The following is a 20,793-nucleotide window of genomic DNA, read 5'->3' on the forward strand; positions in this document are numbered from 1 at the left end:
ACATGTTATACCCTCTGCCACATGTTATACCCTCCACCACACATACCCTCCACCATACATGTTATACCATCCACCACACATACCCTCCACCACACATACCCTCCACCAAACATGTTATACCCACCACCACACATACCCTCCACCAAACATGTTATACCCACCACCACACATGTTATATCCTCCACCACACATGTTATATCCTCCACCACACATGTTATACCCACCACCACACATGTTATATCCTCCACCACACATGTTATACCCTCCACCACACATGTTATACCCTCCAGGGAGGAAATGAAAAAGGAGAGCAGAATGACCCAGGATCAAATGGAAGGACAAGCGCACCCCCCAGAAACACCTGCAGAAGGACTCCAGCCACGACACCCCCAAGGCAACTGAACAATCCAAACCAACCATCACACACCGATCCCTCTGTTTCCACCCCCCGCACCACAGTTAGAGTATTAGAACAGAAGTTGAAGGTTTGGTACACAAATGCAGATGGATTAACGAATAAACATGAGGAATGGCAAGAAAGAATCAATGAGAAGTCCCCAGACATCATAGCAGTTACAGAAACAAAACTCATGGAGACAATAACAGATGCAATCTTCCCACCAGGATACCAGATCATGAGGAAAGATAGAAGGGGCAGGGGGGGAGGTGGGGTTGCTCTGCTCGTAAAAAACAGATGGAAATTCGAGAAAATGGAAGGAATAGATGAGTCGGGAGAAAGAGACTACATAGCAGGTACACTTCAGTCTGGGGAACACAAAGTGGTCATTGCAGTGATGTATAATCCACCACAGAACTGCAGGAGGCCAAGAGAGGAATATGAAGAGAGCAACAGAGCAATGGTGGACACACTTGCTGAGGTGGCAAGAAGAGCTCACTCCAGCAGAGCAAAGTTGCTGGTTATGGGGGATTTCAACCACAGGGAGATTGACTGGGAAAACCTGGAGCCACATGGGGGTCCCGAAACATGGAGAGCCAGGATGTTGGACGTGGTGCTGGAAAACCTCATGCACCAACATGTTAAGGACACTACCAGAGTGAGAGGGGAGGATGAACCAGCAAGATTGGACCTTGTGTTCACCCTGGGCAGCTCAGACATTGAGGACATCAAGTATGAGAGTCCCCTAGGAGCTAGCGACCACGTGGTTCTGTGCTTTGAATACATAGTAGAGCTGCAAGTGGAGAGAATAACAGGAGTAGAATGGGAAAAGCCTGACTATAAAAGAGGGGACTACATAGGGTTGAAGAACTTCCTGCGGGAGGTCCAGTGGGACAGAGAACTGGCAGGAAAGCCAGTAAATGAAATGATGGAATATGTAGCAACAAAATGCAAGGAGGCAGTGGAAAGGTTCATTCCCAAGGGAAACAGTAACAACGGGAAGACCAGAACAAGCCCCTGGTTCACCCGACGGTGTAAGGAGGCAAAAACAAAGTGCAATAGAGAATGGAAAAAGTACAGAAGGCAGAGAACACACGAAAATAGGGAGATCAGTCGCAGAGCCAGGAATGAGTACGCACAGGTAAGGAGGGAGGCCCAGCGTCAGTATGAAAATGACATAGCATCGAGAATCAAGACAGACCCGAAACTGTTGTATAGCCACATCAGGAGGAAGACAACAGTCAAAGACCAGGTGATCAGATTAAGGACAGAAGGTGGAGAACTCACAAGAAATGATCAGGAGGTATGTGAGGAGCTGAACAGGAGATTTAAGGAAGTTTTTACAGTAGAGACAGGAAGGGCTGTGGGAAGACAGAACAGAAGGGAACATCAAGAGGGAATATACCAACAAGTGTTGGATGACATACGAACAACTGAGGAGGAGGTGAAGAAGCTCTTAAGTGACCTTGACATCTCAAAGGCGATGGGACCCGACAACATCTCCCCATGGGTCCTTAGAGAAGGAGCAGAGATGCTGTGTGTGCCTCTAACCACAATCTTCAACACATCCCTTGAAACTGGGCAACTACCTGAGAAATGGAAGACAGCTAATGTAGTCCCCATATTTAAGAAAGGAAACAGAAACGAGGCACTAAACTACAGACCTGTGTCTCTGACATGTATTGTGTGCAAAGTCATGGAGAAGATTATCAGGAGGAGAGTGGTCGAACACCTGGAAAGGAACAAGATTATAAATGAAAACCAGCATGGGTTCATGGAAGGCAAATCTTGTATCACAAACCTCCTGGAGTTTTATGACAAGGTAACAGAAGTAAGACATGAGAGAGAGGGTTGGGTAGATTGCGTTTTCCTAGACTGCAGGAAGGCCTTTGACACAGTTCCCCACAAGAGATTAGTGCAGAAGCTGGAGGATCAGGCACACGTAAAAGGAAGGGCACTGCAATGGATAAGGGAATACCTGACAGGGAGGCAGCAACGAGTCATGGTACGTGAAGAGGTATCACAGTGGGCGCCTGTTACGAGCGGGGTCCCACAGGGGTCAGTTCTAGGACCAGTGCTATTTTTGATATATGTGAACGACATGATGGAAGGAATAGACTCTGAAGTGTCCCTGTTCGCAGATGACGTGAAGTTGATGAGAAGAATTAAATCGGACGAGGATGAGGCAGGACTGCAAAGAGACCTGGAGAGGCTGGACATGTGGTCCAGTAACTGGCTTCTCGAATTCAATCCAGCCAAATGCAAAGTCATGAAGATTGGGGAGGGGCAAAGAAGACCGCAGACAGAGTATAGGCTAGGTGGACAAAGACTACAGACCTCGCTCAGGGAGAAAGACCTTGGGGTGACCATAACACCGAGCACATCACCGGAGGCACACATCAACCAAATAACCGCTGCAGCATACGGGCGCCTGGCAAACCTGAGAATAGCGTTCCGATACCTTAATAAGGAATCGTTCAAGACACTGTACACTGTGTATGTTAGGCCCATACTGGAGTATGCAGCACCAGTCTGGAACCCACACCTGGTCAAGCACGTCAAGAAGTTAGAGAAAGTACAAAGGTTTGCAACAAGGCTAGTCCCAGAGCTCAAGGGAATGTCGTACGAGGAAAGGTTAAGGGAAATCGGACTGACGACACTGGAGGACAGAAGGGTCAGGGGAGACATGATAATGACATACAAGATACTGCGGGGAATAGACAAGGTGGACAGAGATAGGATGTTCCAGAGAGGGGACACAGGGACAAGGGGTCACAACTGGAAGCTGAAGACTCAGACGAGTCACAGGGACGTTAGGAAGTATTTCTTCAGTCATAGAGTTGTCAGCAAGTGGAATAGCCTAGCAAGTGAAGTAGTGGAGGCAGGAACCATACATAGTTTTAAGAAGAGGTATGACAAAGCTCAGGAAGCAGAGAGAGAGAGGATCCAGTAGCGATCAGTGAAGAGGCGGGGCCAGGAGCTGAGTCTCGACCCCTGCAACCACAATTAGGTGAGTACAATTAGGTGAGTACACATACCCACCACCACACATGTTATATCCTCCACCACACATGTTATACCCTCCACCACACATGTTATATATACCACACATGTTATACCCACCACCACACATATACCCTCCACCACACATGTTATATGCTCCACCACACATGTTATATCCTCCACCACACATGTTATATATACCACACATGTTATACCCACCACCACACATATACCCTCCACCACACATGTTATATGCTCCACCACACATGTTATATCCTCCACCACACATGTTATATGCTCCACCACACATGTTATACCCTCCACCACACATGTTATATCCTCCACCACACATGTTATACCCTCCACCACACATGTTATACCCTCCACCACACATGTTATGCCCTCCACCACACATGTTATACCCTCTACCACACATGTTATACCCACCACCACACATGTTATACCCACCTCCACACATGTTATACCCACCACCACACATGTTATACCCACCTCCACACATGTTATACCCTCCACCACACATACCCCCCACCACACATTATACCCTCCACCACACATGTTATACCCTCTACCACACATGTTATACCCACCACCACACATGTTATACCCACCACCACACATGTTATACCCTCCACCACACATGTTATATCCTCCACCACACATGTTATACCCTCCACCACACATGTTATACCCTCCACCACACATGTTATACCCACCACCACACATGTTATACCCTCCACCACACATATTATATCCTCCACCACACATTATACCCTCCACCACACATGTTATATCCTCCACCACACATGTTATATCCTCCACCACACATGTTATACCCTCCACCACACATGTTATATCCTCCACCACACATGTTATACCCTCCACCACACATGTTATACCCTCCACCACACATATTATATCCTCCACCACACATTATACCCTCCACCACACATGTTATATCCTCCACCACACATGTTATATCCTCCACCACACATGTTAAACCCTCCACCACACATGTTAAACCCTCCACCACACATGTTATATCCTCCACCACACATGTTATACCCTCCACCACACATGTTATACCCTCCACCACACATGTTATATCCTCCACCACACATGTTATATCCTCCACCACACATGTTAAACCCTCCACCACACATGTTATATCCTCCACCACACATGTTATACCCTCCACCACACATGTTATACCCTCTACCACACATGTTATACCCACCACCACACATGTTATACCCACCACCACACATGTTATACCCTCCACCACACATGTTATACCCTCCACCACACATGTTATACCCTCCACCACACATATTATATCCTCCACCACACATTATACCCTCCACCACACATGTTATATCCTCCACCACACATGTTATATCCTCCACCACACATGTTAAACCCTCCACCACACATGTTAAACCCTCCACCACACATGTTATATCCTCCACCACACATGTTATACCCTCCACCACACATGTTATACCCTCCACCACACATGTTATATCCTCCACCACACATGTTATATCCTCCACCACACATGTTAAACCCTCCACCACACATGTTATATCCTCCACCACACATGTTATACCCTCCACCACACATGTTATACCCTCCACCACACATGTTATACCCTCCACCACACATGTTATACCCTCCACCACACATGTTATATCCTCCACCACACATGTTATACCCTCCACCACACATGTTATACCCTCCACCACACATGTTATACCCTCCACCACACATGTTATATCCTCCACCACACATGTTATACCCTCCACCACACATGTTATACCCTCCACCACACATGTTATACCCTCCACCACACATGTTATACCCTCCACCACACATGTTATATCCTCCACCACACATGTTATATCCTCCACCACACATGTTAAACCCTCCACCACACATGTTATATCCTCCACCACACATGTTATATCCTCCACCACACATGTTATACCCTCCACCACACATGTTATACCCTCCACCACACATGTTATATCCTCCACCACACATGTTAAACCCTCCACCACACATGTTATACCCTCCACCACACATGTTATATCCTCCACCACACATGTTATACCCTCCACCACACATGTTATACCCTCCACCACACATGTTATACCCTCCACCACACATGTTATACCCTCCACCACACATGTTATATCCTCCACCACACATGTTATATCCTCCACCACACATGTTATATCCTCCACCACACATGTTATACCCTCCACCATACATGTTATACTCACCACCACACATGTTATACCCTCCACCACACATACCCTCCACCACACATGTTATACCCTCCACCATACATGTTATACTCACCACCACACATGTTATACCCTCCACCACACATACCCACCACCACACATGTTATACCCTCCACCACACATGTTATACCCTCCACCACACATGTTATACCCTCCACCACACATGTTATATCCTCCACCACACATGTTATACCCTCCACCACACATGTTATATCCTCCACCACACATGTTATATCCTCCACCACACATGTTATATCCTCCACCACACATGTTATATCCTCCACCACACATGTTATATCCTCCACCACACATGTTATATCCTCCACCACACATGTTATATCCTCCACCACACATGTTATATCCTCCACCACACATGTTATACCCTCCACCACACATGTTATACCCACCACCACACATGTTATACCCTCCACCACACATGTTATACCCTCCACCACACATGTTATACCCTCCACCACACATGTTATACCCTCCACCACACATGTTATACCCACCACCACACATGTTATACCCACCACCACACATGTTATACCCTCCACCACACATGTTATACCCTCCACCACACATGTTATACCCTCCACCACACATGTTATACCCTCCACCACACATGTTATACCCACCACCACACATGTTATACCCACCACCACACATGTTATACCCTCCACCACACATGTTATACCCTCCACCACACATGTTATACCCTCCACCACACATGTTATACCCACCACCACACATGTTATACCCACCACCACACATGTTATACCCTCCACCACACATGTTATATCCTCCACCACACATGTTATATCCTCCACCACACATGTTATATCCTCCACCACACATGTTATACCCACCACCACACATGTTATATCCTCCACCACACATGTTATATCCACCACCACACATGTTATATCCTCCACCACACATGTTATACCCACCACCACACATGTTATATCCTCCACCACACATGTTATACCCACCACCACACATGTTATATCCTCCACCACACATGTTATATCCTACACCACACATGTTATATCCTCCACCACACATGTTATATCCTCCACCACACATGTTATATCCTACACCATACATGTTATACCCACCACCACACATGTTATATCCTCCACCACACATGTTATACCCTCCACCACACATGTTATACCCTCCACCACACATGTTATACCCACCACCACACATGTTATACCCACCACCACACATGTTATATCCTCCTCCACACATGTTATACTCACTACCACACATATTATACCCACCACCACACATGTTATACCCTCCACCACACATTTATACCCTCCACCACACATGTTATACCCACCACCACACATGTTATACCCACCACCACACATGTTATACCCACCACCACACATGTTATACCCACCACCACACATGTTATACCCACCACCACATATGTTATACCCTCCACCACACATATACCCACCTCCACACATGTTATACCCACCACCACACATGTTATACCCTCCACCACACATGTTATACCCTCCACCACACATGTTATACCCTCCACCACACTTGTTATACCCACCACCACATGTTATACCCACCACCACACATGTTATACCCTCCACCACACATTATACCCTCCACCACACATACCCTCCACCACACATATTATACCCTCCACCACCACAGGCGCAGTACTCGCTCCCATCTTGTTCCTCAACCTCATATCCGACATAGACAAGGATGTCAGCCACAGCACCGTGTCTTCCTTTGCAGATGACACCCGAATCTGCATGACAGTGTCTTCCATTGCAGACACTGCAAGGCTCCAGGCGGACATCAACCAAATCTTTCAGTGGGCTGCAGAAAACACTATGAAGTTCAGCGATGAGAAATTTCAATTACTCAGATATGGTAAACACGAGGAAATTAAATCTTCATCAGAGTACAAAACAAATTCTGGCCACAAAATAGAGCGAAACACCAACGTCGAAGACCTGGGAGTGATCATGTCGGAGGATCTCACCTTCAAGGACCATAACATTGTATCAATCGCATCTGCTAGAAAAATGACAGGATGGATAATGAGAACCTTCAAAACTAGGGAGGCCAAGCCCATGATGACACTCTTCAGGTCACTTGTTCTATCTAGGCTGGAATATTGCTGCACACTAACAGCACCTGTCAAGGCAGGTGAAATTGCTGACCTAGAAAATGTACAGAGAACCTTCACGGCACGCATAACCTTGATAAAACACCTCAATTCCTGGGAGCGCTTGAGGTTCCTAAACCTGTATTCCCTGGAACGCAGGCGGGAGAGATACATGATTATATACACCTGGAAAATCCTAGAGGGACTAGTACCGAACTTGCACACGAAAATCACTCGCTACAAAAGCAAAAGACTTGGCAGACGATGCACCATCCCCCCATTGAAAAGCAGGGGTTTCACTAGCACGTTAAGAGACCATACAATAAGTGTCAAGGGCCCGAGACTGTTCAACTGCCTCCCAGCATACATAAGGGGGATTACCAACAGACCCCTGGCAGTCTACAAGCTGGCACTGGACAAGCACCTAAAGTCAGTTCCTGACCAGCCGGGCTGTGGCTCGTACGTTGGTTTGCGTGCAGCCAGCAGCAACAGCCTGTTTGATCAGGCTCTGATCCACCAGGAGGCCTGGTCACAGACTGTGCCGCGGGGGCGTTGACCCCCGGAACTCTCTCCAGGTAAACTCCAGGTAAACACATGTTATACCCTCCACCACACATGTTATACCCACCACCACACATGCTATACTCACCACCACACATGTTATACCCACCACCACACATGTTATACTTACCACCACACATGTTATACCCACCACCACACATGTTATACCCACCACCACATGTTATATCCTCCACCATGCATGTTATACCCTCCACCACACATGTTATACCCTCCACCACACATGTTATACCCACCACCACACATGTTATACCCACCACCACACATGTTATATCCTCCACCACACATGTTATACTCACCACTACACATGTTATACCCACCACCACACATGTTATACCCATCACCACACATGTTATACCCTCCACCACACATGTTATACCCACAACCACACATGTTATACCCACCACCACACATGTTATACCCACCACCATACATGTTATACCCACCACCATACATGTTATACCCACCACCACACATGTTATACCCACCACCACACATGATATACCCACCACCATACATGTTATACCCACCACCATACATGTTATACCCACCACCACACATGTTATACCCTCCACCACACATATTATACCCACCACCACACATGTTATACCCACATATTGTTACAACTAGATATTAGTGATGTACAAGATTTAGCAGCTAGAGACTCTTAGAATGAAGGAAAAAATTATATTTTAAGGTATTCTAGGAAGGGCTTTTGATTTATGAAGTTTAAATTACCCTCTTCTTCCTCATATCAAACCAGATTACTTCCCATTTTCCAAATGCTGTTTGACCCTTTTGGCTTTAGTGCTTCCTATGAATATATAACAATAATAATCACTGTTAACAGTACATGAATCTTCCAACTTGTGATTCACAGAAAAATTAGAGATACTTCCAGAATTAAAATTTTGACTTTTTACTCACTTGGAAAATAATTAATTTCATATTATTATTATTATTAACACATTTGCTGATTCCCACCAAGGCAGGGTGGCCCGAAAAAGAAAAACTTTCACCATCATTCACTCCATCACTGTCTTGCCAGAAGGGTGTTTTACACTACAGTTTTTAAACTGCACCATTAACACCCCTTTTTCAGAGGGGTATAATTCTATAATTCTAAATATATAATTCTATATAAAAATTTTATCCAAATTCCTGAAAATTTCAGATATGAGATTTAAGAATAAGAGAAACTGTTATATACTCTTTGGAAACGAAGCCTGACAGGGGAAGTGTTGTTAAGTATAGTACAGTACAAAGATAAGACAAAGACAAAGGTTCATTTCTTTACAAAGGTTACAGTGTGTACAGCCTCTCCTCACTTAAGCCCCTCAAGGAAGGCTCCTTGACGCTGGTGAGGGGCTCTTGATCTAGGGAATTGGATCTGTGCTCCAGTTGGATCTGTGCTCCAGTTCCCTGAATTAAGCCTGAATGCCTTCCATCCCCCCATAGGCGCTGTATAATCCTACGGGTTTAGTGCTTCCCCCTTGATTATAATAATAATAATAATAATAATCCTCACTTAAGGATGGAGTTCTGTTCCTAAGACCACATCATTAAATGAATTTGTCACTAAGTGAGGAGCATACTATAATGGTAGTGGGTTTGTGTCAACCATCTTTGATATTGTTTTAATGTTACTTTTGCACTATTTATAAGATTTCTGGTATATTATTAAATGTTTATACAGTAGTATACTGTATATTGTAATAAACAGAATAGGGGAAATCAGCTCTAATATACATTATTTAGATATGCATACTGGTCAGAGAGCCCATCGTAAGTCCGAGGCATCAGTAAACGAGTACGTCACTAAATGAGGAGAGGCTATATAGTGGTACCTCGGTATATGTCCTTAATCCATTCCAGGACCTTGGACTTATACCGAACAGGACATATACCATGTTGGACTTATTCCAAGGCGGACATATACCGAGGTACCACTGTATAGTACAGTACAAAGACAAGATAAAGACAAAGATTTATTTCTTTACAGAGGTTACAGTGTGTAATTACATTTTTAATGTATTAGTTACAAAGATAGACACTATCATGCTGGGGCATTTTGGGCAGACTAATTCTAATAGGTACTTAAAGACTACTGAAGTCTAGACAAAATAACAATGGGATTATCAGTGGTCTGTATAAATAGGCTCATAGGTAGTAATAAAGTAATATTTTAAGATACAAAAAATACAGTTCAATACTGTATTGATATACACTACAGCCTCTCCTCACTTAGTGACGTACTTAGTGATGTACTTGTTTACCAACAACTTGGACTTGCAATGGGCTCTCTGACCAGTACGTATACCTAAATAAAATGTATTAGAGCTGATATTCTCTATTCTGTTTATTACAAAATACAGTACACTACTGTATAAACATTTAAAAATATACCAGAAATATTTTAAATAGTGCAAAGGTGACAGTAAAACAATATCAAAGATGGTTGACACAAACCCACTACCATAATAGTATGCTCTGCACTTAGAGACGAATTTGTTTACCGACGTGGTCTAAGGAACGGAACTCGGTCGTTAAGTGAGGAGAGGCTATATTACAAAATTTAAGTGTTTATTAATTACAATAATTTAATATTTCTCTAATATAAAACAGAATATTATTTGAAGGCCAGACCTAATGCTGATCCATTTTGGATCATTATCAATTACTTGTTGTGGCTACAGAGGACCTTAGTGGTGAGAATGCAGTGTCCGCTAGCAGGAAACTGGACGACCTAATTCACCTGGCTGAGTTGTGCGTGGACCTCCTACAGCAAAACGAAGAACACCACGCTGAGGTAAGTTGTCATCTGGTGCGATCTCACAGATTTGTTTACTAATGTCTTTTTGATCATCTTGTACAATCCCAGAGTTTCGTTTATTTCTAATAATATGTCTTCACGATGTGTTGTGAAGGGGGTGGGGAGGCTGCAGTTTGGAGTGTTATCATCTGAACTGTGATGTCAGCAAACTCCTGGCAAAACAGCGATTGAATGAATGATGGTAAATGCGTTAGCTATTTTTTTTGTTGGGGAAAGGGGGGGGGAGGTGGCAGGTGTATTAAAAAAAATTGTGAATGTTTTATGCCTCTTGGTCACCCTGCCTTGGTGGGAAATGGCCAACATGATAAAAACATACACCGTGTATGCTTGAGATTCATGGTGCAGTATTTTTTATTTCTGTGTGTTGAATTTATATATGAGGATTGTAGTGTATTATTCTGTATATCAGTGTTCTGTTCAAACATGATGGAATATAAAACATTAAGCACTTTTTTCAATTTATTTATTTTTTAAAATTTGTATAAAAAGTTTTTAATAGAATAAGTTATATTAAAAACAATCTAACCAAATGAGTAACGAATAGTCTCATTTGGATAAATTTTTTTATTTTTATTTGAACAAATAAGTGATGTTTAATGTATCTTGGTGTCACAGTATTGTTCTTCAGGAATTAATGGCTCAGATTAATCTCTTATTAACCCTTATACATATTTAAAATTTATAATTGTCAGGTATAGCATTGAAGTTAACGACGGATGTATCAAATTTTGTTATTAGCACCAATAGATAGGTAATATGTATATTATATTTCATTGATATTAAGCATCATTAATATAATAAGTTCCCAGTTATCCAATAAATATAAATGTGTATATATTTATCTAATAGAACTGCCATAAATATCAACTTTTTCAAAAATTTTAAGTGTTTACAGATGCGAATTGACATGCTATACAATTTTTTTGCACCAGAATTATCTTAGTAATGTCATCCAACCAGGTTAAAATTCATGTAATATAAATCTTGCCAAACTTATCTTAGATGAGCCTAAATTTATACATTTAGCATCAGTGAAATACTGTGTATAAACCTTTTTTTAAATTCTGATTGATTTTCAGTGAGTTATTGCAATGTATTTTCACAGCGCTTGTTTGACGAAGCAATCGTTGCTTTGTTAACCAAGATACTGTGAACTCTGTATCATAAGCTAGACATCTATATATGCAATAAGATCTCAGTAAACAGGTGATATCACAATATGCAAAATAAACACAGTGAAAAAAAATAGTGAAATTCCAAGCGCTTTCGTGATTTATCACATTACCAAAGGATAATAAAAATAATAGAACAGAACATTACCATAGTGAAACTGGAAGAAAAACAGTGGAACTGCACTTTATAGGCTCCTCGGAGAGGTGGCACTCTCATGACCTGTCTTGGAGGAAGGTTGGGAAAATAAACACATTCGGTATTATCCAATCCTTTTTTTATTTATTTTTTTTTATTATCACACCGGCCGATTCCCACCAAGGCAGGGTGGCCCGAAAAAGAAAAACTTTCACCATCATTCACTCCATCACTGTCTTGCCAGAAGGGTGCTTTACACTACAGTTTTTAAACTGCAACATTAACACCCCTCCTTCAGAGTGCAGGCACTGTACTTCCCATCTCCAAGACTCAAGTCCGGCCTGCCGGTTTCCCTGAATCCCTTCATAAATGTTACCCTGCTCACACTCCAACAGCACGTCAAGTACTAAAAACCATTTGTCTCCATTCACTCCTATCAAACACGCTCACGCATGCCTGCTGGAAGTCCAAGCCCCTCGCACACAAAACCTCCTTTACCCCCTCCCTCCAACCCTTCCTAGGCCGACCCCTACCCCGCCTTCCTTCCACTACAGACTGATACACTCTTGAAGTCATTCTGTTTCGCTCCATTCTCTCTACATGTCCGAACCACCTCAACAACCCTTCCTCAGCCCTCTGGACAACAGTTTTGGTAATCCCGCACCTCCTCCTAACTTCCAAACTACGAATTCTCTGCATTATATTCACACCACACATTGCCCTCAGACATGACATCTCCACTGCCTCCAGCCTTCTCCTCGCTGCAACATTCATCACCCACGCTTCACACCCATATAAGAGCGTTGGTAAAACTATACTCTCACGCACAGTGAGCTTTAGCAGGTCACAAACAGATCTACCTGGGTGAAACATACATGAGTATTTATAGGGTGGAGAGTCAGGTGGAGAATGTTGGGTAGGTTGGATTTGAGATGGGCTTGTGAAGGACCATTGACAGATACTTATAAGTCCATCTCAAATCCAAATTACCCAGCATTCTCCACCTGATTCTCGATCCTATAAATACTCGTGTACTCTTCACCCAGATAGATCTGTTTGTGATTTGATAAAGCCCACTGTGTGGTCAAAACATTGTCAATAAAGGATTGCATTATACTGCTTGTGTTTATTTTTCCATCGTGTTGGTATTTTATACCATTTATCTCCATTGCAGGAAAGTTGTTATTGAGTTACTTGGTGGTACAGTAGGCTCTTAATTAAGACTCTTCTATATGTAGTGCAATTTTTCACAAATTTGAATGAAAATGTATATACAAAAATGCATAATTCATAAAAATAATAGGAATTGTTCAAGTATGAATTCAAAAAAATAAATTGCACTCTATACAAGAGCTTCAATTAAGTGTCTTCTATACAGTTAATCAAAAGCAGTGGATTCTGTACAGCCATATTGAATAATTATACCATAAAGTATGCAAGAGAGCTAAGTTTGATTGAACTACAAAAATCATTTTAAGAATCACATAAATGGTTATGAGGAATACTGCAGCAAACAGCTGCAACTCTTTTTCAGATCCAAAGCAATGAATTGTCTAAGAAACTTAAAATTAATAAGCAGGATAGACAGACTCAGTTTTTCAATAAGGTTACTTAAAAAATGCTCTAGGCATGTAGTACAGTAGGCCACCACATTTTGCACCTCTAGGTACTGCATTTATGTCTGTGTCTTGGTCTTCATTAATGATTGTAAGAGAAAATATGAGAAAATCTTTCCTTGAACCTAAGACACAGAACAAATTCTTAGTAATTGCAAATAATGTGGCATTTTATTGTGCCAACGTTTTACTTTCCTGAAGTTTTGTTAAGCTCCTGGAGAACGAAACATTGCCACAGTAAAATGTCACATTAGTTGCACTTGTGTCCTTTTACCTAGCATATTGTCAGTAATTCTTCCACCATTATTACAAAGATGAGAAAGTTGATCCCATGTACCATAAATCTTTCCTACAAGGATAGGCTGAGGGCACTGTGTAAGGGAAGGAAGGTGGGGCAGAGATCGTCCCTGAAAACATTGGAGGGAGGGGGTAAAGGAGGTTTTGTGGGCGAGGGGCTTGGAGGTGCAGCAAGTGTGCATGAGCATATTAGATAGGAGTGAATGGAGACGAATGATTTTTGGGACCTGATGAGCTGTTGGAGTGTGAGAAGGGTAATATTTTGTGAAAGGATTCAGGGAAACCAGTTAGCCAGACTTGAGCCTTGGAAATGGAAGGTATAGTGCTTGCACATTAAAGGAGGACTTTGGGATATTGGCAGTTTGGAGGGAGGGGGTGTGTAGACCAAGTGTTTACAGTGAAACGTATAGGCGAACAGTATTTAGATAAGGGTAAAGAGGTTTTTGTGACATTTATGGATTTGGAAAAGGGGTATGACAAGGTGGATAGAGGGACAATGTGGCGGATGTTGCAAATGTATGGAATAGGAGGTAGGTTGATAAATTAGACACATGTGCAACTCTTGGGTATCTTTATTGAGGAAACGTTTTGCCACACAGTGACTTCATCAGTCCATACAAAGGAGAATCTTGAAGAACAGTAGGAGAATAAGGTAATCAGTCCCTCAGCCTTGAGTCGATGTGGTCAGCCCATCAATCTTGAATAGAATACGGCATAAGTGCGGAGAAGGAGCTTATAAACCGTAGGCAGGAGAGGTGCAGCAGTCGTAGGTAGTGTCACATTTGTTCAATGTGGAAGTAGGTCGTGCCCAAGGGTTAAGCAAGTGAAGAATTCCCAAGTATTAAGATCCCAAGGTCTACAATCCTGTCAGACACTGCAACTTCTTGGGATCTTAATACTTGGGAATTCTTCGCTTGCCTAACCCTTGGGCATGACCTACTTCCACATTGAACAAATGTGACACTACCTACAACTGCTGCACCTCTCCTGCCTATGGTTTATAAGCTCCTTCTCCGCACTTATGCCGTATTCTATTCAAGATTGATGGACTGACCACATTGACTCAAGGCTGAGGGACTGATTACCTCATTCTCCTCCTGTTCTTCAAGATTCTCCTTTGTATGGACTGATGAAGCCACTGTGTGGCGAAATGTTTCCTCAATAAAGATACCCAAGAGTTGTACATGTGTCTAATTTATCAACATGTCGGTTCTCTGAACCATTGATCTACATAGGAGGTAGGTACTGAAAGCAGTGAAGAGCTTTTACGAGGATAGTGAGGCTCAGGTTAGAGTATGTAGGAGAGAGGGAGATTATTTCCCAGTAAAAGTAGGCCTTAGATAAGGATGCATGATGTCACCATTGTTGTTCAATATATTTATAGATGGGGTTGTAAGAGAAGTGAATGCTCGAATGTTGGTAAGAGGTGTGGGGTTAAAAGATATAGAATTTAACACAAAGTGGAAGTTGTCACAATTGCTTTTTGCTGATGACACTGTGTTTTGAGGAGATTCTGAAGAGAAGTTGCAGAGGTTGGTGGATGAGTTTACTAGGTTATGTAAAAGAAGAAAATTGAAAGTGAATATAGGAAAGAGTAAGGTGATGAGGATAACAAAAAAATTAGGTAACAAAAGATTGGATATCACATGTGAGGGAGAGAGTATGGAGGAAGTGAATGTATTTAGATATTCAGGAGTGAATGTGTCAGCAGATGGGTCTTTGAAAGGTGAGGTGAATCATAGAATTGATGAGGGGAAAAAGGTGAGTGGTGCACTTAGGAGTCTGTGGAGATAGAGAACTTTGTCCATGGAAGCAAGGGTGTGAAGCATGGGCTGTGAATGTTGCAACAAGGAGAAGGCTGGAAGCAGTGGAGATGTCATGTCTGAGGGCAATGTGTAGTGTGAATATGATGCAGAGAATTTGTAGTTTAGAAATTAGGAGGTGAGGGATTACCAAAACATTATCTAGAGGGCTGAGGGGGTTATTGACATGGTTTGGACATGTAGAGAGGATGGAACAAAATAGAATGACTTCGAGAGTGTATAAATCTGTAGTGAAGGGAAGGCAGGGTAGGGGTCAGCCTAGGAAAGGTTGGAGGGAGAGGGGTAAAGGAGGTTTTGTGTGCGAGGGGCTTTGACTTCCAACAAGCATGCATGAGTGTATTAGATAGGAGCGAATGGAGACAAATGATTTTTAGGACTTGACATGCTGTTGGAGTGTAAGCAAGGTAACATTTATGAAGTGATTCAGGGAAACCAGCAGGCCGGACTTGAGTCCTGGAGATGGGAAGTACAGTGTCTGCACTCTGAAAGACGGGTGCTAATGTTGCACTTTTATAACTATAGTGTAAGCGAGCCTCTGGCAAGACAGTGATGGAATAAATGAGGATTATTAGGCCACCCTACCTTGGTGGGAGATGGTTGATGTGTTAATTAAAAAAATAATAAATAAAGTATATATTATTATTTTTTTATTAACACATCAGCCGTTTCCCACCAAGGCAGGGTTGCCCGAAAAAAAAACTTTCATCATCATTCACTCCATCACTGTCTTGCCAGAAGCATGCCCACACCACAGTTTTAAAACTGCAACATTAATGCACCATGCAGAAACAAGTGGTATATACAAAGAAAAATTGCTGTCAGCAGGATTCGAAATTGCTACTGGGGACAGTCAAAATTCCCAGGATTGAACTCAAATGTTAAGGTTATTTTTTGACCACAAAATATGACTATCACTGATACAGGCATTGGATCAAGATGTAATATAGTCATTTAAGTGTATCTCCACATGCAGAGTGGCACAGAAACTGCTTGGAAAATGGACAGTAACTCAGAGCTTGGAGTGCCAGAGTTCTGACATAAAGTCAACATTGCAAATGCATAAGTCCATACCAGAGGTGCATGGGATGTGCCAAAATCAACAATAAATGCAGTCTGAAGAAAATTACACCTAGTGTGGTGAATAATGTCACAGGATTTCTCTCAGTTGAGAGTCAAATCAAAGAAATTATTGAGTAGGCAAAGAAATTGCCAGGTGAGGGCTTTAAAGACATACAGTAAGGAGAGGTTGATGGACTATTAGAGGAAGAGGAAGAAAAAACAGGAAATATTGGCAGAGTTTAATTCCAAGACAGAAGGGACTCAGAGAGTCAAGTAGGGTGAGGAAGAAGAGCCTGCAGAGAGACATTTAATAATAATAATATAATATCTTTACTTCTACAAGTACATGTACAAGGTATACAGGCCTAGTTGATATCAGTGACATACTACTATATAGAATGCTGCTTGTTATGCAGAGCATTTCAGGCAAATTAGGTCAGTTTTGTCCCGAGATGCGACCCACACCAATCAACTAACACCCAGGTACCCATTTTGTACTGATGGGTGAACATAGACAACTGGTGTAAGGAAACACACCCAATGTTTCAATCCTCGCTGGGAATCAAACCCGGACCCTCACTGTGTGAAGCAAGAGCTTTTGCCACCAGGTCATGGGTCACCACTTCAAAGGTTACATGAGCAGTTCCATGTTTCTGCTAACTTACAGAACTTTTTCACTGAAGAGGGCCCTGACACATCTAGAAGCACTGCTCTAAAATGCATCTTGGACCAAGCAATGATGCCCTACTATCAGCTGAATAAAATATTCTGGGTAAACACAGCAAAGACACATAAGAGAATACTTCAGGACTTTCATAAGAAACAGCTCTGTGCCATCCTCAGCCCAGGAATCCCAGCCATCCACTTTAACCCATGAGCTCTAACCCTTTACTTTATCCACCCTATCCATCTCACTCATGCCCAGTAGAGCCCCACCACAACTCTTCACTGATATCAATCTACTTAAGCAACAACAACCAGAGTTTAAGGTAAGTGGATTCACTTTGCTTAAATTTCTTAGGCTATGATAAGTCATCACATATGCTATAATAACATGATTTAATGTGCCCATAACATCTACTTGCTTTTTAACCCTTAAACGGTCCAAACAAATTGACGTTCAAATCCGTAATGCTCCAAAAGTAGATCTACGTTTTTTTTTTTATATATTTTCAAAAATAAAAAAAAATGTAGATAAAAGTTTTTTTTGCACATTTTTAAATGTAAAACAAGAAAGAAGATCTACATTTTTTTACATACTTTCAAATGTTGAAAAAACGTATATATACGTTTGGACCGTTTAAGGGTTAAAATCATTGTACAATACATACTTGGTTTATTATTTTAGGTGACCTCTGTATTTAAGAGAAAAGTTATTTGGCTTTTTTTGGAGGTAGAATAGAACTTAATCCATTTTTTCCCATAAGTTATTTAGTTAGTTATTTAGTTAGTTAGGTGACATCTTTGGTGTCACCCCCATGAAATCCAAAGGCGGGGGGATGGGGGGCGAATAAACTCCAGTTACGTCACTACTGCATGCCCAGTGACTAATGTTTAGCAATGAGAACATTTAATAGCCATAAACCAAACAGGAGAATACTTCTCAACTTTATTAATGATAAAATATATAATCATAGTAATATTGAGGGAACATAAACTCAAATACCACTGAGCACAGGCAACAGATCCTGCATTTATTGATCTTCAACAATGCAAACAAAATCTTGAAAAATAAAGAAAAACATTGCAATATCAGAGAAACACTAGTTCCAATTTGACATTGAGTACAGGTAACATCTCATTGAATCTGATCTTACATTTCCTTGCCTTCAATCTAGCAAAATCATCTATCACATCATCAAAATCAGTGATTTTCCCTATATAGGCCTATTTGTACTATGTAATCATACAATAGGCTATATAGAACTGAAGGATTTTTCTCTTATGTTGGTGCAGCACTGTTTTGGGCATTAGTGTCACCTTCTTTAGAGGCTCTATGGTGTCACCCATTGATGGTATCACCTGGTGGCCCCCCATATGATGTCACTGCCCCATATGTCGCATTTTTACGTATAGCTAATTTATCTGGAACATATTTTGCGCAAAATGTGGTTGTCTACTGTATTTAACGTAGCTCTGAAATAGGCCAACCAGCCCGAGTTAGTAAAGAGTTAGACACAAAGAATTAGAAAAAAATTACTTTCAAAATGTGTATTATTTTTACATTAAAACAGTTAGACAGTATTGAGTATTTGTCAGTACTGTTTGACTCTGTACTGAGTTAGAAACTTTGATTGAAGGTATACTTAAATATTCCTGCATGGGAGATGCTACCCTTCAGGAAGTAGCGTGTAGAGTTTTGAAATCCTGTGGCATAAAGTATAGTATTATCTAGAATGATACCTTGACAAAGTGTGATCAAATTGTTATAGTGTTAAAATAATCACATTTCAGAGTAAGGGTGTAAATAGTTTAGTCTGTGCTCATGATGCAGCATTTTCTCTTGTAGCAATGGAATTTCCAGAGCTGAATCTAAGTGGTGTACCACAGATAATATTGAAATCATGACTCTTTGCAAAATGATCTTTAGTTGGAGAGCTTTATCAAGTCATGACGATACAGCTCTATAGAGTGAAATGTCCCAAGAAAAGCTTCTTCTGCAATGTGCCATTTCTGCAGTGGTGAAGGGCTCTGGATCCAGGAAATTGGATTAAATCTGAGTGAATATATTTATTTTATTAACACATCGGCTGTTTCCCACCAAGGTACGGTGGCCCGAAAAAGAAAAATTTTCATCATCATTCACTCCATCATTGTCTTACCAGAAGTGTGCTTACACTACAGTTATAAAACTGCAACATTAACACCCCTGCTTCAGAGTGCAGACACTGTACTTCCCATCTCCATGACTCAAGTTTGGCCTGCCAGTTTCCCTGAATCCCTTCATAAATGTTACCTTGCTTACACTCCAACAGCACATCAAGTCCTAAAAACCATTTGTCTCCATTCACTCCTGTCTTACATGCTCAGGCACGCTTGCTGGAAGTCCAAGCCCCTCACACACAAAACCTCCTTTACCCCGTCCCTCCAACCTTTCCTAGGCCGACCCCTAACCTGCCATTCTTCTACTACAGATTTGTATACTCTCGAAGTCATTCTGTTTTGTTCCACCATCTCTACATGTCTGAACCACCTCAATAACCCCTCCTCAGCCTATTGGATAATAGTTTTGGTAGTCCCACACCTCCTCCTAATTTCCAAATTACGAATTCTCTGCATTATATTCACACCACACATTGCCCTCAGACATGACATCTCCACTGCCTCTAGCCTTCTTGTTGCAACATTCACCACCCATGCTTCACACCCATATAAGAGCACTGGAATAGCTATACTCACATA

General features: G+C 41.9%; 1 protein-coding gene across 20 annotated transcripts in view; it reads left to right on the forward strand.

Annotated features, from left to right (window-relative positions):
• Positions 1–20,793, forward strand: part of Cadps (calcium-dependent secretion activator 1) — a 445,541-nt gene that overhangs the window by 336,528 nt on the left and 88,220 nt on the right. For all 20 annotated transcript variants that reach the window (XM_070104970.1, XM_070104977.1, XM_070104972.1 and 17 more), the window contains one exon: positions 11,152–11,264. In XM_070104970.1, the coding sequence (XP_069961071.1) occupies positions 11,152–11,264 (113 nt within the window). The remainder of the gene's footprint in view (positions 1–11,151; positions 11,265–20,793) is intronic.

This window comes from Cherax quadricarinatus, chromosome 96 (genome assembly GCF_038502225.1).
Source record: "Cherax quadricarinatus isolate ZL_2023a chromosome 96, ASM3850222v1, whole genome shotgun sequence".
In the NCBI taxonomy this organism is placed as follows: Eukaryota; Metazoa; Arthropoda; class Malacostraca; order Decapoda; family Parastacidae; genus Cherax; species Cherax quadricarinatus.